The 20,664-nt window shown below is 40.3% G+C and overlaps 1 protein-coding gene across 2 annotated transcripts; it reads left to right on the plus strand.

The window, feature by feature from the left end:
• LOC8061293 (CBL-interacting protein kinase 18) lies at positions 1,811-19,560 on the plus strand. Of its 2 annotated transcripts, XM_021447181.1 has the most exons (3): positions 1,811-2,109; positions 17,771-18,887; positions 19,014-19,560. In XM_021447181.1, exons 2-3 carry the CDS (start codon positions 18,074-18,076, stop codon positions 19,367-19,369), a joined length of 1,170 nt encoding a protein of 389 aa, XP_021302856.1. In that variant the 5' UTR covers positions 1,811-2,109; positions 17,771-18,073; the 3' UTR covers positions 19,370-19,560. The 2 variants fall into 2 exon arrangements, with proteins under 2 accessions (XP_021302856.1, XP_021302855.1); XM_021447180.1 differs by having other exon boundaries at positions 17,771-19,560.

Here is a 20,664-nt window from a genome sequence, read left to right on the forward strand (position 1 = left end):
ACAGAGAGAGAGCCAGGAAAGGGAGCGCTCGGCCTAAAATTACTTGGCCAGACAGCTCTCCAACAGGCAAACAATAGTGATGTTTGCCACAACGGGCAGCACCGGCACTGAGTGGCCCTCTGCATTCTCTCAGCACTGGGCTCCACCAAAATAAATGAGTGAGCAGCAAAGAGCTACAACTTCCCAACAGTTCACGCGCATGCATTCTTGCCAAACACCTTTCTGAAGGATGAGCAGCAACTCAAAATAATTAAGTATCTCCTTGTACTTAAGTGGACCCTACACTATAAATAGCAAAGGTCAATGACTGCCTCCTTTTCTCAAAGTGTGTTCACACATGCATGCAAGCATGCAAAATACCTTTCTCTTTCTCTCTCTTATTTAATGTGGCAAGAGCTCCATAACATGCAACGTATGCAAGCATGGTCCATGTCTGCCTTTTCCTTCTTATGCACGAGACAGACAGCAAGCAGCAGGATTCCAACTAGCTGCAACAACTTCAATCATATTTATTTGCTTGCTGTTGAGCTGTGCACTGATTTTAACTGGTTCCAACTGGTCGCAACTGCTTCTAGCTTCTTGGAAAGGCTTTCACTTGCTTGTTGTTAAACTGTGCACTAGTTTTAGCTGGTTCCAACTGCTTCCAACTTGTTTCAGCTACTTGCAAAAACTTTCAGCTTGTTTTAGCAGCTTGCAGTTTCTTTACGTCTGGATAGCAGTTCACCTTTTGTGAATTTTCAGCACCTTTTCAAGTAGTTAATTTTACCAAAATATTCCAAAATAAATTAGATATTTAAATTAGCTTTTCACAAATATTTTTAGGCTTTCTCATGTAGCTCACCACGTCACTAAACATTAGGTAAATGCAAATAAGAAACATACTTAGTGGCACTAGATAACCATTGCAATTAAATATTTTCCCTCTATATAGTACGGTTATCTATCCTAAATGTACTCACACCCTCTAGGTGTCTTGAGTGGCAAAACAAAATGACTCTATTAAAAATACCTTTGCCTTGAGCCTATTTTATTTTTCCGTTTCTTCTTTTCCAAGTTGGAGCACTCGAATATCATCTTGTGATCACCTCCATCACCATAACTAATATCTAGCTCCATCACTTGGTGTGTACCAATCTATCTTTATATTGAGTAATAACAAAGGTTAGTACACATAGGTTTGATCAATTATTTAAAACCAAACTAGGGCTTTCAAGTGTCCTGAATTTTTTTCGGTCAAACAAGGCCTAAGAGCAGGTACAATAATGGGCTTATAGCCAAGCTAATGCTAATATGGAGGAGAGAAGAGAGGAGATAGATGATAGTTTGGCTCTCATCTAAGCACCAAGCTGGGCACGGATGCATATGTAGTGATGAGTCTAAATAATAAGTGTTGTGAGAAGGAATACGAAAAAAAAGATGTTTTAGAGATAAATATGAGACAACTTACTGTATAAGGTGGCTCTAATCACTTGGTTTATAGCCAAATACTTGGCTCTGTTATTGACCTTGCTCTTAGTGTTGGTAAGTTTGAGCGGACCACAGTATACTATACTAGGATCGTCAAAAAAAAACAGTATACTATACTAGAAAACCTGACACTCTTTTCATGATACAGGCCTCCTGGCCCCTGGTTGGTGAACTGCATGATGTATGGACGTCGTGCGCTGTTCAGATGGCAGGAGAGGATAGCAAATAATTCAGCAATTATACACTGCCCAAATTATTATACAAATAATTTATACTACCCCAACGAGCAACGATAATTGAGGCTGCGAATGCGCCCGGGCCAACCATAAAGAAGTGCCGTCGACCACCTCTCCCAAGTTTAGGCCATCGCCGCCCCACCTTCCCGTAGTCCCCTGTTCATCCATCTCAAGAACTCCTCAGATTGCGCTCGGTTCGCCGCTTGCATGCACAGCCCGAGCCCGGGTACCATCATATTCGTCCTCTCCTGGGCTCCTCATCTCCATCCACGCTGAACACGCCAGGCTGTTCAGATCCAGGCCTCCTCCTCATTGCAACCTCCCCTCCTGAGGCCTCCGTTTCTTCTGCATTCCTGGAACATTGTCGCCACAGGCGTGGAGTGCTGCAAGATCTTCGTTTTTGCTGGTAAGAGAAATCGATCGATCTTGCCTGCTTGTTTTGTTCTGCATTATTTTCTCTTTTTCTACATATACAGCGACACCTCAAATTCGAAGTTCCGGTTCGTAGTAGAACCCATCTTGTTGCTGATCTGTTTGCTCTGTTTGCTGCATGGGGAGGACGAGGATCAATAATATCTGATTCCTAATATTCTGTTAAATTAGTGCCATCACTTATTTGATTTCCTATCATCATTGTGTATGCATTTTTTTTGTGGCACAAGTATTCGTTTATTGCAAGTATAAAGCTATTTGTTCAAAAAAAAACAAGCATAATGCTAAAAGAATGGTATCCACAAAAATGCTATTGAAACAATTACTCCATGAAACACATAAATGTGATTGGCAGTTTGGGATTGTGTGGAGGTACGTCCAGTTCAGAGTTAGGGATGAAACTAGCTAGTTTGCCTTGGCTGATAAGCCATAGCTGAAAGTACTGTTCGCTAATTTGTTGTGAGAGAACTGCTAAATAGAGAACTGCTAAATAGCTGGTAGATTTGACAGATAAGCTCAAACGAACATTCAAATGTGGGCGGCTTTGAAGCTAGACTGCTTCTGATTTCTGAATACGTCGTGTAGGAGAAATATCTTTCATTGGTTACACGTTTGCCATCTTGTGGCACATTTCTTAATTAATTGATGAAAGAAAATTACTGTGGAGAAAGCAAGGTAAACGACAGATGCGGAGTGATAAGTTATCTTGACTGTACAATAGACTCTGCTGAGATTAAGAGTGTGACAGTTGGACTAAACTTGACAAGCTGACAGTGGAGCTATCAGTGAAGTTTTGTAATTTCAGATAGAGTAAATTGCAGGGCCGGTCCTTAAAGTATTATGTGGTTTTCATCTATGTTCTCAAACTATGAAATCGCACGTCTGACTCCCTAATGTATTTAAGTGATCTCATCTAGGTCCTCAAACTACGAAATCGCACGTCTGACTCCCTAATGTATTTAAGTGATCTCATCTAGGTCCAAAATATACATAAGGAGGGTTAGAAGCTGACATAGTCATCCATATGGATATGATTTAAGCACATGACTTCTGATTTAAGCACAGGCGTGCGGCCGCCGGCTCTCCCCTGCTCACCATCACAGCTCCCGCGGCATACGACCTGGTCATGTAGGCGGCAATGGCGGCTGGTTACGCTGCCGAGCAGGGTGAGGTAGACATGGGAGGGGAGGGGCTTGGTCTGCGGTCATCGGTGTTACACTCACTCGCGTAACCAGCCGTCATTGTAACCTACATGACCAGGTCGTATGTCGCGGGCGTTGTGATGGTGAGCAAGAGCGAGCCAGCGGCTGCACGCGTGGACTTAAATCAGGGGTCACATGCTAAAATAATATTCATGTGGATGATCATGTCAGCTTCTAACCCTCTTATATGTGTATTTTAGACCTAGATGAGATCACTTAAATACATTAGGGAGTTAGACGTGCGACTTCGTAGTTCGGCGACCTAGATGAAATCACTTAAATACGTTAGGGAGCAGACGTGCGATTTCGTAGTTTGGGGACCTGGATGAAAACCACGTAATACTTTAACGACCGGCCGTGCAATTTACTCTTTCAGATATGCTATATATTGGTCTCATTAGAGCTTGCGGTGAACATGGGAAAATGGGTCGGAGCTGATTGTGGTTTGATGCCTTTGGAAATATGGTGGGATTGCTTTTTTTTTAGTATACTTATGAAATGGGTTAGAATGGCTAACAAAGCTCATAAAGCCTGATGAGATGGTGGATTGAAGAATTTTAAATTTGAATCACTGGAGCCAGAGAAATAAATGAACCCTTTTAATTAATCGGCAGGATCGTCTCTCATAGTGAAACAAAATAGATTTCTGCCTGCAAATAACCAATTTAGGACATATACAATTAGACTAAGATTTTCTTTTGTCTTTGTTGTGCAAATATTCTCTAGAGCTGTGTACCATTATATTAAAAATAATATGAGGGGGACTAGAGCTAGACTTCTTTGTTTTATACCAAATCAGCAATACAAATAAAAAAACAATCTAGGGATAGTACACTACTAAACTCCCACTTTTCTCAAATTGAGAGTAAACCTTCTGACAAAAACTTGCTTCTCTAAGGGTGTTATAACTCTATAAGAGTTTTTTTCTTTTTTCTAAAAGGTCGCAAGAGATTTGCTGAATTCATTTAAGAAGGAAAAGAGAATAACAATGACAAACACAAACACAAGGTACATGCATGCCTCCTTCCGAGAGGCAACCTATTACGACGTTGGACTTTGCTGCATAGGGCGTACGGTGGTGATTGTGCGAGGCGCGAGCACTGTCGTGGGCAGCGAGTAGGGGCTGCGATCAATCTGATCTGGGCGCAAGAGGCAGGGGAACAATGTGGAAGACGTTGGGCGCCTAAGGGTGTCTATGTGACACAATCCTTGGCTGATCCTTCTCATTAACCAAGATAGGAGTATTATAGTACGATTACAAGACGCTAACCATGACTCCGAACTCTAACAAACTCTTCTAACAAATCTCCTAAAGATACTAACCAACTTGACTAGCTAGAGTCTGTGGTGACCACGAACGTACATACGCCGGCTGCTGGCGTGCCGCTGGCGTCTAGCATCATGCTCAGCCACTGGCATCCTCGTTCTTTTGTATATATTGCCAACCATAACACAACCACACCACCGTACACAACTGTTTATGGGTATGAGATCCAAAGTTTAAAATAGCGGACTATTGAAAATAGCGGCAACTTTTTTTCAACAGCTATGCAGCTATAGCGGCGCTATGACAAATAGAGTTTTCAAAAAAATGCATGAAAAACACGAGTAATTGATAAAAAAGACATGGTAAATATGAATTTTGATGAATAAAAATATGTTTTTATAAGTCTTGGTAACATTACTAAGTACTAATGTGACATTATAGCATGGTTTATGAAAACTTCATTGTTCAAAATATCAAATTAGTTGTAGCTGATAAATGATAATAGTCTAAGATGGAGTTTTGAGAGTCAGACTGAGATAAATTATCATAGCAGCGCTATAGCGCGTAATAGCGGTGAAATTTATCATAGCAAATGCAACTTAGGAGCACTATAGCGTGTAATAGCGGTAAAAGTTGTGATAGCGGAAAAATACAAATAGCTTAGCGGCAGGTCTGTCCAGCAGCTATAGCGCCGCTATAGCCCGCTATTTTTTTCTATGCTGAGAACTTAAAAACAAAACGTGACTCTGTTTTTTTCGCGTGTACCAAGTGCAAACTATTTAAAAATTTTATTGAATGAGACCTAGTAAATTTTATATATGTGAATATTAATTTTATCTCATTAGTCATTAGTCATTTTCATAGAGGTAGCTTTTAAATAGCTTCGTGGATGCATCAATAATAATATACTTAAAATAAATATCATTAATTAGTCAGCAAATAAATAATTTTTAAATACCTTTATCATGTGAATGTTCCTTACGAATATGGTTAACAGTCGTACGTTCATTTTAGCATCCATATTAGAACCATATGCAAATACAAGTATCAATGTCATAATTATATCGAAATGCTGACATTTCCACCCAAGAATATTGCTTCCATAATTAGTGAACGTGGTGACACGGTTCAACCCTAGAAGCAGCTATTTTAAATGGAAACTGTGGGGGCAAAAACCCCTGGTAGCTTTTTCGGACTAAGGCTTTTTTAAGAGCATCTCCAAGGGTTTTGTATAATTGATTTGACATTTGTTGTTGTTTGCAAACTCCCAAAATAAAATGTAAAGTCTGAAAATAGGTCATCTCTAAGGGTTTTGCATAATTGACTTGGTATTTACCCAAAGTGGACCCGGATGCGATTTTTTCCGTGTGGCGCACGGTTGCGGTTCCTTCCCGCGCGGTCGACTTCTTCGCGCGCCCAGGTACCCGCGCCGCCAGTTCTATCGCCAATCACTCGCCAATCAGATCGGCAGTGGATGGCGGCGCGTGGGGAGGGAGTTTCTGCGCGATGGAGTCAGTCGCGATCGACAGCGGATAGCGGCGCGTGAAGGACCGGTGCTCACGATGGAGTCCCTCGCGACTTTGATCGGCTGCGGACGGCGACGCGTGGAGGGCCGGGGGGTTTCTGTCGCGATCGATGGAGCATATATGACGCGAAGAAAAGCCCGGATCGCGCGGGGGACCGGGAGACGCCTGCGATCGGGCATTTGCCAAGCCATCCGCGGCTTGGCAATTATGCCAAGTTTGCTCTCTCATTTGCTAAGTTGTCCAAAATGCAAACTCCAAATGCAAAACTGTTGGATACCTCATTTTGCGATTTTTGGCAAATTACAAGAATGCAAACCTCAAATGCAAAACCGTTGGACATGCTCTTAGTTCACCCCCAAAACCAAAAACTTTTCAAGATTTTCCGTCACATCGAATCTTGCGGCACATGCATGAATTATTAAATATAGACTAAAACAAAAAATAATTACACAAATACCTGTAAATCGTGAGATGAATATTTTGAGCCAAATTAGTTCATAATTGGACAATTATTATCAAATAAAAATGAAAGTGTTACAGTATCCAAAACTCAAAAAAATTCGGAACTGAACAAGGCCTAAAAGAAATTGATGGTCCAAAAGACGACCAAAAAAGTTGTTTTATTTTAATGGAATTGCAAAATAACACATTTGCTAAGGCCATGTCTGTTTCGACGGTCTCTTTGAAAAACCATGTGACTATTTCCAACAATGAGATGAAACATTCATGCTTCCTCCGTACCAAGAGCAATTTTGATGTTCAAAAATCATTGTAAGTCAAGCGATCTTAAATTTGACTAAATTGATACAGGTAACTATAAACACTTATGACATCAAATAGGTATACAAAATAATAGTCCTAATGGTCCTAATTTGATATTATAAGTATTTTTAATATTTTAATAAATTTTTTAAACCTACTATAGTTTGGTTAAGGACGATCCCAGAACATGGTCATGGTATTTAGAATAGAGATACTGGTGGAGATTTGTCGTGGCCTTTTAGTTTTTTAGGAGAACTACTTCAGTCTCCAACCCCTTCTTTGTCAACATTATGCAGGAAATCAAAACTATAATGCTTAAAACACTACATAAATCTCATGACCCCAAGTTCCAAACACCTCATCACCAATGATTTTAGGCCTTGACGGTGATAGTGGGAAGTGATAATAATCCTCATACTGATTTTCAAGATGCCAGTGAAAATGATGATCGCTTCCGGCTTGTTATATGGCAGCCAGCAACAGCTACACTCCGCCGTCACCATTTTCCATCTCCTTGCACTAGCCTAATCGTTTCCTTGCCCAACGTGCTACCTCCTAACACTACAACGCACCTCTGCCCTAGCTAGATCTGAGAGAGGGAGAGAAAGTGAGAGGATCCAGAGAGATATGAGAGAAAGACAGTGACGGAGAAGACAACACTTCGATCGGAGCAGGGGAGGATGACCAGTGCTGCTTAGTGTGGGGTGGGAGGCTACCACCGTGCTAGGGAGTCGAGCCACGCTAGGTCAGGCTACATTGTGTCATGCTATGGCACCGCCACTGCAAGTGCAGCTGCGAGTCACTAGGACAGAGAGAGAGAGAGACGGAAGGGGCAGAGAGAGAGAGAGAGTGACGGAGATGATGACACGGATCAGAGAAGGGGATGACCATTGGTGCTTGGTGTGGAGCAGGGGGGCTGTCGCCGTGCTATGGCGCCAAGCCACACTAGGTTGGGGCGCACCTACATTGTGCTAGGGCACTAGTGCTGCCCCTGCACCATGTGGGGATGTCACAACTATGAATCACTAGGACACAGAGAGCCTGGAGAGGAAGAGAGATGTATTTTCTTTCTTCATGCGAGAGAAGAGGAGAGAGAGGGATAGAGAACAAAATAGAGGAGGTATAAGTCGACGTCGTGGTGTGAAGCCTCACTAGTTAGGGTGCACCTACGTCATGCTAGCACACTAGTGTTGTGCCTGCACCATGTGGGGATGCCACAACTATGAACCAATAGGACAGAGAGAGACTAGAGGGGAAGGGAGAGAGAGAGGTATTTTATTTCTTCATGAGAAGATGAGACAATGATAGAATATAACACAAAATAAAGGAGGCACAGGGTGTAATGGATCCATGTGTTGCCCTGGCATGTCAAGCACTTAAAGAAAACACATGGGGTGGAAGCAGTGGGGGAAAGAGGCACAAGCGCACAAACTGCTCCGTTGTCAAGGCATTTACATCGACGATTGGTATAATGAATCATTGGTGGCCGTTCATAATATGAACTGTTGGTGAAAATCATTTGCACCAATGGCTTGTATTACATATTGTTACTAAAAAATCATTACCAATGGATTTGTTTAAACTGACTGTAAAAATGTCATTGGTGAAAACGAGTTATGTAGTAGTGTTTCTCAATCTAGTGATGTAGAAATAGAATGAGCATTGGGTGATAGGATTAGGGGTGGTGGGGCTAAAAAATAAAGACTAGAAATCCCACTAGGGTTATACCCTACAGTTATGAGCGAGGGAGAAGAGCTAGTAATAGTGCCCAATGGTCTAACTTAGAGCTAGCTCACTCAATTTTTAGTCACTAATAAACAGTGCAAAATGCAAGAGATTAGTGTAAGCCCAAGAGATTAAAAAGCAAGAGATTAGTGTGAAACCAAGAGAGATAGTCCAGCACGCTATAGGATGCTCATCTCTCTGATGACATGATATACATATTGTTGCCTCTCTCTCTCCGCCACATTTACCGCCTTAGAGATAATGTTAGCTTATATTGTCAGAGACCTCCTAATAAGAGGCCTTGCGGAACCACAACATTGGCATGTGACATAACCCCACCGCGCGCAGGTTGTTACAAGGCGGACCAAGCACAACACCATATAATGATGATGATGGCTGACTAGTGACAACCACAAATATGGAGCAGCGCACATTAGTTGGTGGACGCAACGCCCAGGGCCTGATTGGTTTGATGATTAGGGGAGCCTGCTGGCTTGCTCCTACGGACCGAACTGATGTGCACATTAGTTGTTTTGTTTCCCATTCACGAGCTCGCTGTTGCGCTCACTTAATCTCGGTTCAGCCCCAAGGTGTGTGCGCTTTCACACCTATATAGGAACCAGGCTCCGGAGAAACGAAAACAAGATTTGTTTGCTGGAACCAGACTATGCGGGTCTGCTTCCATGTCGCCAGCCAGGTTCTGGGACTAGCCCAGCCATCCAATCGCGTCACGCCTACACCTCACAATCCAGGGCCGCTCGGAAGTACTAACCAAACATGCCCTAAATAAATAGGAAAGTCACAGAGGTCATCAAAAGAAGTGAGGCCTTGTTCAATATACGAAATGAAAATATTTGGGTGTCAATTAGATATGTCGGTACGGTATTGGGAGGAGTTTTTGATACAAATAGAAAAACAGATTACATAGCTCGCCAGAAAACTGCGAGACGAATTTAAGTCTACTTAATCCAACATTAGCACTTGTGGGTTACTGTATCAGTTATGGCTAATCATGGACTAATTAGGCTGAAAAGATTTGTCTCGTGATTTACAACCAAAGATTTACAAGTGAACTAGTTTTTTCATCTAAATTTAGTGGTCCATGCATATGTCCAAAGATTTGATGGGATGAGTCTGAGCATGAATGCACTCATGTCGACTTCTTCTGTTAGCCTTTCTCCATAGGCTATACTTACATAGGGGTTACGTATAGTTAGTGTTAGTTATGCTAGACCCACGATGCAAGCCTTCTACCTCGGTTAGTTAGTTTAGTCTTATTTTCTTCCGATTTACATTATAGGTTCTTTCCAATACATGTACAATTTGACTAAATTTAATTTTCATGCAACATCACTACCTTTAAGTTATTGTGTGCACTTGTTCATATCCTACTCGGAGCCAGGTAATCTATCTACTGACGCTTAACTAGGCCATCGCACTAGTAAGGAGCTACTTTGCTCGATGTAGGGCCTAGCTGACTTTTAGGTTGTGTGGCGCCTAGAGTATGTCCGCACATGGACCTGGTGCCACTAGTGATAAGCGTGATATGTAAACATGTCAACGGAGGAGCCTTGTCAGAAGCACGATATGCAAGACATGCTGATGAGGTCTCTTCAGGGACGAAGCTAGAAAATAAATTAGGGGGGGGCTGAACAAAAGTACTAAATCGACTTAGCTCTACTATAACCTCTCATAATAGAAAAAATATAATAGCTTAAAGTAGTCTATTGAAAACATTGATTAACGATGAAATTCATAAAAAACATCATAGAAAATAAAGGTTTTAGCTCACCCTACTTTATGTATCTATGATTAAAATTGGAAGGGGAGTACCAAGGGTTTCACTAGCGTGGCAGAGGTGGAAGGGGGGGGAGGGAGCTGGAGCCCCTAGCCCCACGGCTAGCTCCATGCATGCTTGAGACCTGAAACCTCTGACGTCCAAGAGGAACCCGTAGGCGTGTGGCAGCTATGTGCTGTCCTCACTGGCCTGGTCACTCTAGGGTGTCATCACTGTCAATCCACCAGCCATGCAGCAGTGATGAAGACCGAGAGAAGAGATAGATGGGAAAAGAGGGCAAATAGAGGTAGTGGATTGATTTTTTTTGTCGATTGTGCATTGGCAACATCAATTGACCATGGCCCTTATATTTATAAGAACGTAACGGGGCGGTTTTATCCTTCTCGATGTCAAAACCCCTTAAAAACGCATCCAAACCCAAGTTAGATCTGAACTGCCATGTAGAAGTTGGCCTAGCCGGTTCCAAAACCGGCGTTTCTCGTCTCAGAATCAGCTTGGCGGGTTTTCTGTACCTCTCGGCAAAAAATCTTCTAAAATCATAATTAATTTGTTTGGATTCTAAATGGGGCAATCCTTATATAAGTTATTTGATCAGCTAAACAAGAGGAATGTAATGGTGTAATCCAATTTTGGGAACCGGCAAGGCCAGTTTTGGCTAGTTTAGCACTTTGAAAAGCTGTTTTATTCGTTGAGGCTCAAAATGAGACGATCCAAGTATGCTTTCTACGTCTCAATGAAAGAAACATGATGGCAGAGCACATTATTCACTTTGGTTAATTTTTGGTGTCTGCACTTTCTAAATGAAATTATGCATCCATTGATGTACTTCATCCAGCTGTTGGGTTGAGTCACGGTACAACCCAGTTCATTATTGCGGTCTACTAGCTAGTTCCAAGCCACTTCTTTTTTAGATAAAGGATAAAATATTTGGTTTCATCTATCCAAGGATAGAATCAGGCTAACTATTACCAACTCCAAACACAGGCACATTGTTTGGCCAAAGTAAAACTTAAAACCACTCGCAGGACAAACAGAACAAGTAAAAGTTCTTGACTACACATAACCAACGTGTCTTTGCGATAGCCAACCATTGGAACCAAACAATTCTAAAGTCGATGTATCTAGGTGTTATGCCATAGAGATCATTTGATCTTTAAGATCTTCATGCCACTGCATGTTTGCCCATTGACGCAGTTAGTCCGTTCCTCGGACACAGAGAGCCTCGTGACGAAGAGAGAGAGGTATTTTTTCTTCATGTGAGAGAAGAGGAGAGAGAGGGATAGAACACAAAATAGAGGAGGTATAAGTTGGCATCGTGGGTGCCAAGCCACACGAGTTAGGGTGCACCAACATCATGCTAGCTCACTAGTGTTGTGCCTGCACCATGTGGGGATGCCACAACTATGAATCAATAGGACAGAAAGAGTCTAGACGGGACGAGAGAGAGAGGGAGGTATTTTATTTCTTCATAGGAGAGAAGAGGAGACAAGGATATAATAGAACACAAAATGAAGGTGGCACAGGGTGTAATGGATCCATGTGTTGCCCGGGCATGTCAAGCACTTAAAGAAAACACATGGGGTGGGAGCAGTGGGGGAGAGAGGCACGAGCGCACGAACTGCTCCGTTGTCAAGGCATTTACATCGATGATTGGTATAATGAATCATTGGTGGCCAGTTCATAATATGAACTGTTGGTGAAAATCATTTGCACCAATGGCTTGTATTACAGATTGTTACTAAAAAATCATTACCAATGGATTTGTTTAAACTGACTGTAAAAATGTCATTGGTGAAAACAAGTTATGTAGTAGTGGTTCTCAATCTAGTGATGTAGAAATAGAATGAGCATTGGGTGATAGGATTAGGGGTGGTGGGGCTAAAAAACAAAGACTAGAAATCCCACTAGGGTTACACCCTACAGTGATGAGCGAGGGAGAAGAGCTAGTGATAGTGCCCAATGGTCTAACTTAGAGCTAGCTCACTCAATTTTTAGTCACTAATAAACAGTGCAAAATCCAAGAGATTAGTGTAAACCCAAGAGATTAAAAAGCAAGAGATTAGTGTGAAACCAAGAGAGATAGTCCAGCACGCTATAGGATGCTCATCTCTCTGATGACATGATATACATATTGTTGCCTCTCTCTCCGCCACATTTACCGCCTTAGAGATAATGTTAGCTTATATTGTCAGAGACCTCCTAATAAGAGGCCTTGCGGAACCACAACATTGGCATGTGACACAACCCCACCGCGCGCAGGTTGTAGCAAGGCGGACCAAGCACAACACCATATAATGATGATGATGGCTGACTAGTGACAACCACAAATATGGAGCAGCGCACATTAGTTGGTGGACGCAACGCCCAGGGCCTGATTGGTTTGATGATTAGGGGAGCCTGCTGGCTTGCTCCTATGGACCGAACTGATGTGCACATTAGTTGTTTTGTTTCCCATTCGCGAGCTCGCTGTTGCGCTCACTTAATCTCGGTTCAGCCCCAAGGTGTGTGCACTTTCACATCTATATAGGAACCGGTCTCCGGAGAAACGAAAACAAGATTTGTTTGCTGGAACCAGTCTATGCGGGCCTGCTTCCATGTCGCCAGCCAGGTTCTGGGACTCGCCCAGCCATCCAATCGTGTCACGCCTACACCTCACAATCCAGGGCCGCTCGGAAGTACTAATCAAACATGCCCTAAATAAATAGGAAAGTCGCAGAGGTCAACAAAAGAAGTGAGGCCTTGTTCAATATACGAAATGAAAATATTTGGGTGTCAATTAGATATATCGGTACAGTGTTGGGAAGAGTTTTTGATACAAATAGAAAAACAGATTACATAGCTCGCCTGAAAACTGCGAGATGAATTTAAGTCAACTTAATCCAACATTAGCACTTGTGGGTTACTGTATCAGTTATGGCTACGGACTAATTAGGTTGAAAAGATTTGTCTCGTGATTTACAACCAAAGATTTACAAGTGAACTAGTTTTTTCATCTAAATTTAGTGGTCCATGCATATGTCCAAAGAGTTGATGGGATGAGCCTAAGCATGAATGCACTCATGTCGACTTCTTCTGTTAGCCTTCCTCCATAGGCTATACTTACATAGGGGTTACGTATAGTTAGTTTTAGTTATGCTAGACCCAGGATGCAAGCCTTCTAGCTCGGTTAGTTAGTTTAGTCTTATTTTCTTCCGATTTACATTATAGGTTCTTTCCAATACATATACAATTTGACTAAATATATTTTTCATGCAACATCACTACCTTTAAGTTATTGTGTGCACTTGTTCATATCCTACTCGGAGCCAGGTAATCTATCTACTGACGCTTAACTAGGCCATCATACTAGTAAGGAGCTACTTTGCTCGATGTAGGGCCAAGCTGACTTTTAGGTTGTGTGGCGCCTACGGTATGTCCGCACATGGACCTGGTGCCTCTAGTGATAAGCGTGATATGTAAACATGTCAACGGAGGAGCCTTGTCAGAGGCACGATATGCAAGACATGCTGATGAGGTCTCTTCAGGGACGAAGCTAGAAAATAAATTAGGGGGGCTGAACAAAAGTGCTAAATCGACTTAGCTCTACTATAACCTCTCATAATAGAAAAAATATAATAGCTTAAAGTAGTCTATTGAAAACATTGATTAACGATGAAATTCATAAAAAACATCATAGAAAATAAAGGTTTTAGCTCACCCTACTTTATGTATCTATGATTAAAATTGGAAGGGGAGCACCAAGGGTTTCACTAGCGTGGCATAGGTGGAAGGAGGTGGAGGGAGCTGGAGCCCCTAGCCCCACGGCTAGCTCCGTGCATGCTTGAGACCTGAAACCTCTGACGTCCAGGAGGAACACCTAGGCGTGTGGCAGCTATGTGCTGTCCTCACTGGCCTGGTCAGTCTAGGGTGTCATCACTGTCAATCCACCAACCATGCAGCGGTGATGAAGACCGAGAGAAGAAGTAGATGGGAAAAAAGGGCAAATAGAGGTAGTGGATTGATTTTTTTGTTAATTGTGCATTGGCCACATCAATTGAACATGGCCCTTATATTTATAAGAACGTAACGGGGCGGTTTTATCCTTCTTGATGTCAAAACCCCTTAAAAACACATCCAAACCCAAGTTAGATCTGAACTGCCATGTAGAAGTTGGCCTAGCCGGTTCCAAAACCGGCGTTTCTTGTCTCAGAATCAGCTTGGCGGGTTTTCTGTACCTCTAGACAAAAAATCTTCTAAAATCATAATTAATTTGTTTGGATTCTAAATGGGGCAATCCTTATATAAGTTATTTGATCAGCTCAACAAGAGGAATGTAATGGTGTAATCTAATTTTGGGAACCAACAAGGCCAGTTTTGGCTAGTTTAGCACTTTGAAAAGCTGTTTTATTCTTTGAGGCTCAAAATGAGATGATCCAAGTATGCTTTCTACGTCTCAACGAAAGAAACATGATAGCAAAGCACATTATTCACTTTGGTCAATTTTTGGTGTATACACTTTCTAAATGAAATTATGCATCCAGTGATGTACTTCATCCAGCTATTGGTATGAGCCACGGTACAACCCAGTTCATTATTCCGGTCTACTAGCTAGTTCCAAGCCACTTTTTTTTTAGATAAAGGATAAAATATTTGGTTTCATCTATCCAAGGATAGAATCAGGCTAACTACTACCAACTCCAAACACAGGCACATTGTTTGGCCAAAGTAAAATTTAAAACCACTCGCAGAACAAGTAATAGTTCTTGACTAAACATAACCAACTTGTCTTTGCGATAGCCAACCTTTGGAACCAAAGAATTCTAAAGTCGATGTATCTAGGTGTTGTGCCACACAGATCATTTGATCTTTAAGATCTTCATGCCTTTGCAAGTTTGTCCATTGATGTAGTTAGTGCGTTCCTCGGAATAGTACCTGCAAAAGAGATTTTGGTTTGTATTTGTCAAAAACCACATCATTCCTTGTTATCTAAATTGCCCAAAGAAGTGCGGAAGCTGCTGTTAATAACAATGCATTATACTTTTTGTCACCCAATTTAGACCAATGATAAAACAAATCATCTATATTCGTAGGAGGTGATATCCCAAAAAGTATATGTATAGAGAGCCACAAAAATTTAGCATAAAACAATAAAAAAAGAGATGGTGAATTATCTCTAAGAAATGGTTAGAAACAACTTTTGTTTCCATTACAATTTCTCCTAACCAAGTTATATTTGGTAAGAATCACTCTTCTTTTTAAATACCACATGAAAACTTTTAGTTTCATCGGAAGCTTCATTCGCCAAACATCTTGCGACACTCACACCCCATTGTAAATTAATGCAGCATACATCGACTTGATTGTAAAGACCCTGAGAGGCCTTTAAGCCCCATACAAACACATCTCTTGCCCCTAGTAAGTTAACCTATTATAAAGAAGCAACAATTCAATACTAGTTTGTTAAGTTCGCACCCACCAAATTTATTAGAAAATAAATATTTAGTATGAGGGAAGTCATAGTTGTAGCTATAGTGTCTTGTTTTCTTCTTACAATATTAAACAACATAGGAAATTATCCTTGAGAGGTTTGTTACCCAGCAAGTATCAACCCAAATTCTAGTTTGTGATCCATCTTTGACATTAAAATGTCCTAACTTCATAAGGCTTTTCTAAAATGCAAATTCATTGGTTTGTTTTCACAACTTCTTAGGATCTTATTTTCAATATACTTATTTTTTACTAACTCTTGCCACAACCCATCCTCATTTTAAAACTTGAACAACCCCTTACTATGCAAACATTTATTTTGAATCTCTAGATTCTGAATATCTAGACCTCCCTGATCCTTAGGCTGACACATAACTTCCTATTTGACTAACCTGTATTTCCTCTTGTGCTGGTCATTTTGCGAGTATAAGTGAGATCTAAAACAATCATTTTTTCCAACACTCCTTTTGGCAGTTTAAGAAAGACATCATAAACATCGGTAAACTAGATAGTATGGAGATTATAAGCAGTTTACCATTCCATCCACTATGTCTCTTCTCAATTCTCTCTTCGATGCTCTTCCACTCTTTACAATATAGTTTCCTAAAATGCATAGGTAAACCCAGGTAGCGAATTGGATATTTACCAATGGCATAGCCGAACAGTTGCCAATAAAACTCTCCGTGATCTTTAGCTTGTCCAAAACAAAAGACTTTGGTTTTGTGGAAATTTATCTTTAAGCAGGTAGTTGCTTGAAAGTGCTTAACAACAATTTCATATTAACAGCTTTTTCAACATCATGACTCATGAAGATCACTGTGTCATTAGTATACTGAAAAATGGACAATCCATCTTGAATTAGATGGGGGAATAACCCCTTCTATCTGTCCTGCATCCTTTGCTCTAGCAGTTCCCGAAGTAATGTCTAAACCCAAGGATTTCACAAATCAAAGATAAAGGATTCCGGAACAAGTAAACACGATTTTCAACCGTCTCAACAATAGAATTAGATCAGAATAAGGAATAAAAGTTAATTTGTTCGAGATGACATAAAGAAAAGAGTTTAGAGACGACTCAAAAAATTTCGAAGGGTTTAGTATGGCCAACATATCATCCAATATATTGGATAGTATAGGAGACATGAGATCACCTTGCTTTAAACCTTTTCTAGTCTGGAAGTAAGACCCAAGTTGGTCATTAACTTTAATATTTACAATGCCTCTTTGTGTAAAATTTTGTACCCATTCGCACCACTTTTGAGAAAATCCCTTCATCCTTAATGTTTGTTGTAGAAAACTCCAATTTTACTTTATCATAGGCTCTCTCAAAATCCATTTTAAATATCACACCGTCTTTGTTTTTTGTGTGTAGTTCACGAAGCATTTCATGTAAAATAACTGCACCCTCCATAATATTTCTTCCTTGTAAAAAGGTCGTCTAAGTCGGTCTTCTTAGTTTTTGGGCAATAGTAGATAATCTATTTGTTGCCGCTTTTGTGAAGCCTATCAAGATGAATTAGTTTAGATGCCCACATGCCATTAAGCCATTAAGGATTGGTACAAGTCTCATAGGCTTGGAACCTGGCGACATATTCTAATCCTATGCTTGACGTACCTTAACCAAAATAAGAAGGAAACATAGACCTCAGTGGCATGGAGTCTTCCGTAGTATTTTAGGACATAGTATTTTTAGGCGCATGAACATTTTTATCTAAATGCACAATTCTTTTTGCATTTTAATATATTTTCCATTCCATCCATGTCATGCTTTCTGCAACTTTTTAAATTAATTCTTGATAGATTATTATCTCTCTACTGCAAACTATAAAATTATTCATTATTGTTTTTTAAAGGAATAAAATTAATTATGCTTGTTCTATTTATTTGCAGCTCTATAAGCATTGTGTTCTGTATTGTGAGGCCATTTTAAGGAATGCAGAAAGATGTGTTTGCGTGAAAAGGATTTCTGTTGTAATGAGGAAGACATATCTCCAATTGATTTGAAATCACTAATTCTTGATGAGCGAGGATTTCAAGCACACATTAGATGCATAGCAGAACTTAATTGCGATGGTTCCGATGTCAGAAGAAATATGGCAATGCTAGGTCATATAAATTCTGAAGACGGTTAAAGTTTTTCATTACCAACTTGTCTTCCTACAACTTGATGCAATCATTTGGTAGTAGGTGCTTATGATGGAAACAGAGAAAAATGGAAACATTCTTATGCATAGGTATGAGGTTGGCAAATTATTGGGGCAAGGTACTTTTGCCAAGGTATACCATGCCAGGAACATAGAGACTTCTCAAAGTGTTGCTATCAAGGTTATTGACAAGGATAAAATTTTCAAGGTTGGCCTAATGGAGCAGATCAAACGAGAGATATCAGTGATGAAACTGGTGAGGCACCCAAACATTGTGCAACTTTATGAAGTCATGGCTACTAAATCAAAGATATATTTTGTGCTTGAATATGTTAAGGGTGGTGAATTATTTAACAAAATTGCTAAAGGGAAGTTAAGAGAAGATCCTGCAAGGAAATACTTTCAGCAATTGGTTAGTGCAGTTGATTTTTGTCATAGTAGGGGTGTCTACCATCGTGATTTGAAGCCAGAAAACCTGCTTGTTGATGAGAATGGGAATCTAAAAATTTCTGATTTTGGATTGAGTGCCCTTGCTGAATCAAGACGCCATGATGGTCTTCTACACACAACTTGTGGTACTCCAGCATATGTGGCGCCAGAGGTTATCAGCCGAAAAGGATATGATGGTGCAAAGGTTGATACATGGTCTTGTGGTGTGATTCTATTTGTTCTTATGGCTGGATATCTCCCTTTCCAAGATTCAAATTTGATGGAGATGTATAGAAAGATTGGAAAAGCAGATTTTAAATGTCCACCATGGTTTCCATCTGATGTACGCAAGTTAGTGTCAAGAATTCTTGATCCAAATCCAAGGACTAGAATGCCAATTACAAAAATAGTGGAATGCTTTTGGTTCAAAAAAGGTATTGACAACAAGCTAATCCGGAAGAATATGGAGATAAAGGGGAAAGTTTCAGCTCTAACTAATGTTAAACAAGATGTAACAAAGGTTACTAACCTTAATGCTTTTGACATTATTTCTCTTTCAGAAGGCTTCAATCTTTCAGGCTTGTTTGATGATTCTGAGAAAAGAAAAGAGACAAGGTTCACATCTAGTCAACCAGCTTCAACTATTATCTCAAAACTAGAAGATGTCGCCACCTGTTCAAAGCTTACAGTAAAGAAGAAAGAAGGTGGTGTGTTAAAAATGGAAGGTGAAAATGAAGGAAGGAAAGGTGTACTGTCTATTGATGCAGAGATCTTTGAAGTTACACCTTCTTTCCATCTTGTAGAGATCAAGAAAAACAATGGGGATACGATAGAATATGAAAATTTGTTTAAACAGGAAATGAAACCAGCGCTCAAAGACATTGTTTGGGCATGGCAAGGTGAGCGTCGGGACTAATAGGCCAAGGATCATAATCAGTGATAAATTGCTAAACTAGTTTGTTTCCACAATAAGCCATAATGTTCGTTAACCTTCAAAAGTTGTATTCGATTAGAACTTTCTCGCATTTGACATTAACATTTGATTTGATTCAGATTTTGTTAAGCAACATCATTGTTATATTGCATCTATCATTAATTGTTTCTTTTTTTGATAATCTACAACTAGATTGGAGAATGTATAGTTGTTACGTCAAATCAGTTTGCACAGTATGCTAGATGATTATTTTCACATTTTAATGGGTCATTTTAGACATTCCTTTTCGTTTTAATAATTCTCTAACCATACATTGTGTACATATTAAAAATGGCAACACACACTTTTGAAGGTTCTATAAAATCTATTACTATTTGTGAGTCTTACTTGACATATTTAATCATGATGGAGTATGAATATTCTACAACTAGGTAAATTTAATATAGCCAAAATATCTAGAACATATAAGGATGATGGAATATCTAGAGTATAGATATTTTATTAGAAAAGCATGGAAGGAGCTACATGGTACAATCCTAAAAGGTCAGGTATGTACCTAATATTAACATACTTCCTCCGTCTCAAAAAGTATGTGAATCTCACTTTTCAAGGTGAGATTAGAGTAGGTGCAAAATTACACATTTGCCCCCTATTTGTAGGTGCAAAATTACACAATTACCCCTCTATTGTTCTCCCATGAACTGAAAAGTAATCACTCATTCTAGAGTCTTCTTGAATATTTTTCTGTATGCCTGCAAAGGAGCTCAACACCTCCACCTCCAAGAAGTCTTCTTCTGACCCACTAGATGAATGGGTAGGCTATTGTAGTTTTATAGGCATGCAATGGTTTCTTTAAAAGGTGGGCCCCACTAAAAGCTGATCTTAAGCTACGGTTACATTCTTTCTAAGATAAGATTTGAATCATAGGATCACATCCTTTCTAGAATGAAGGGAGTATATAAACTTTCTTCTTCGATAACATCTGGGGGCCTCCATTATTTGTCTCCCACCCTACTTCATTGTCCCTGTTTGACCCATTTTGCACCATTGACATCGGGATGACGAATGAACTCATGTCAATAGTTCTACCCGACAGTTGCTCCAACTCCACTCATTCCAAAAATAGAATCGGCTATCTCTCCGCTAGCCTAGCTTTATGCAATCTGATTTCCTTGACACATATGTAAACTACCTCTCTTATGTATTATACATTCATGTAAACTATACTCTTCGGCCATGCATGCCTAGTTTTTTGATTGCATCATAGGTGTGGATCC

The sequence above is a fragment of the Sorghum bicolor genome, chromosome 9, assembly GCF_000003195.3.
Source record: "Sorghum bicolor cultivar BTx623 chromosome 9, Sorghum_bicolor_NCBIv3, whole genome shotgun sequence".
NCBI classification, from domain to species: domain Eukaryota; kingdom Viridiplantae; phylum Streptophyta; class Magnoliopsida; order Poales; family Poaceae; genus Sorghum; species Sorghum bicolor.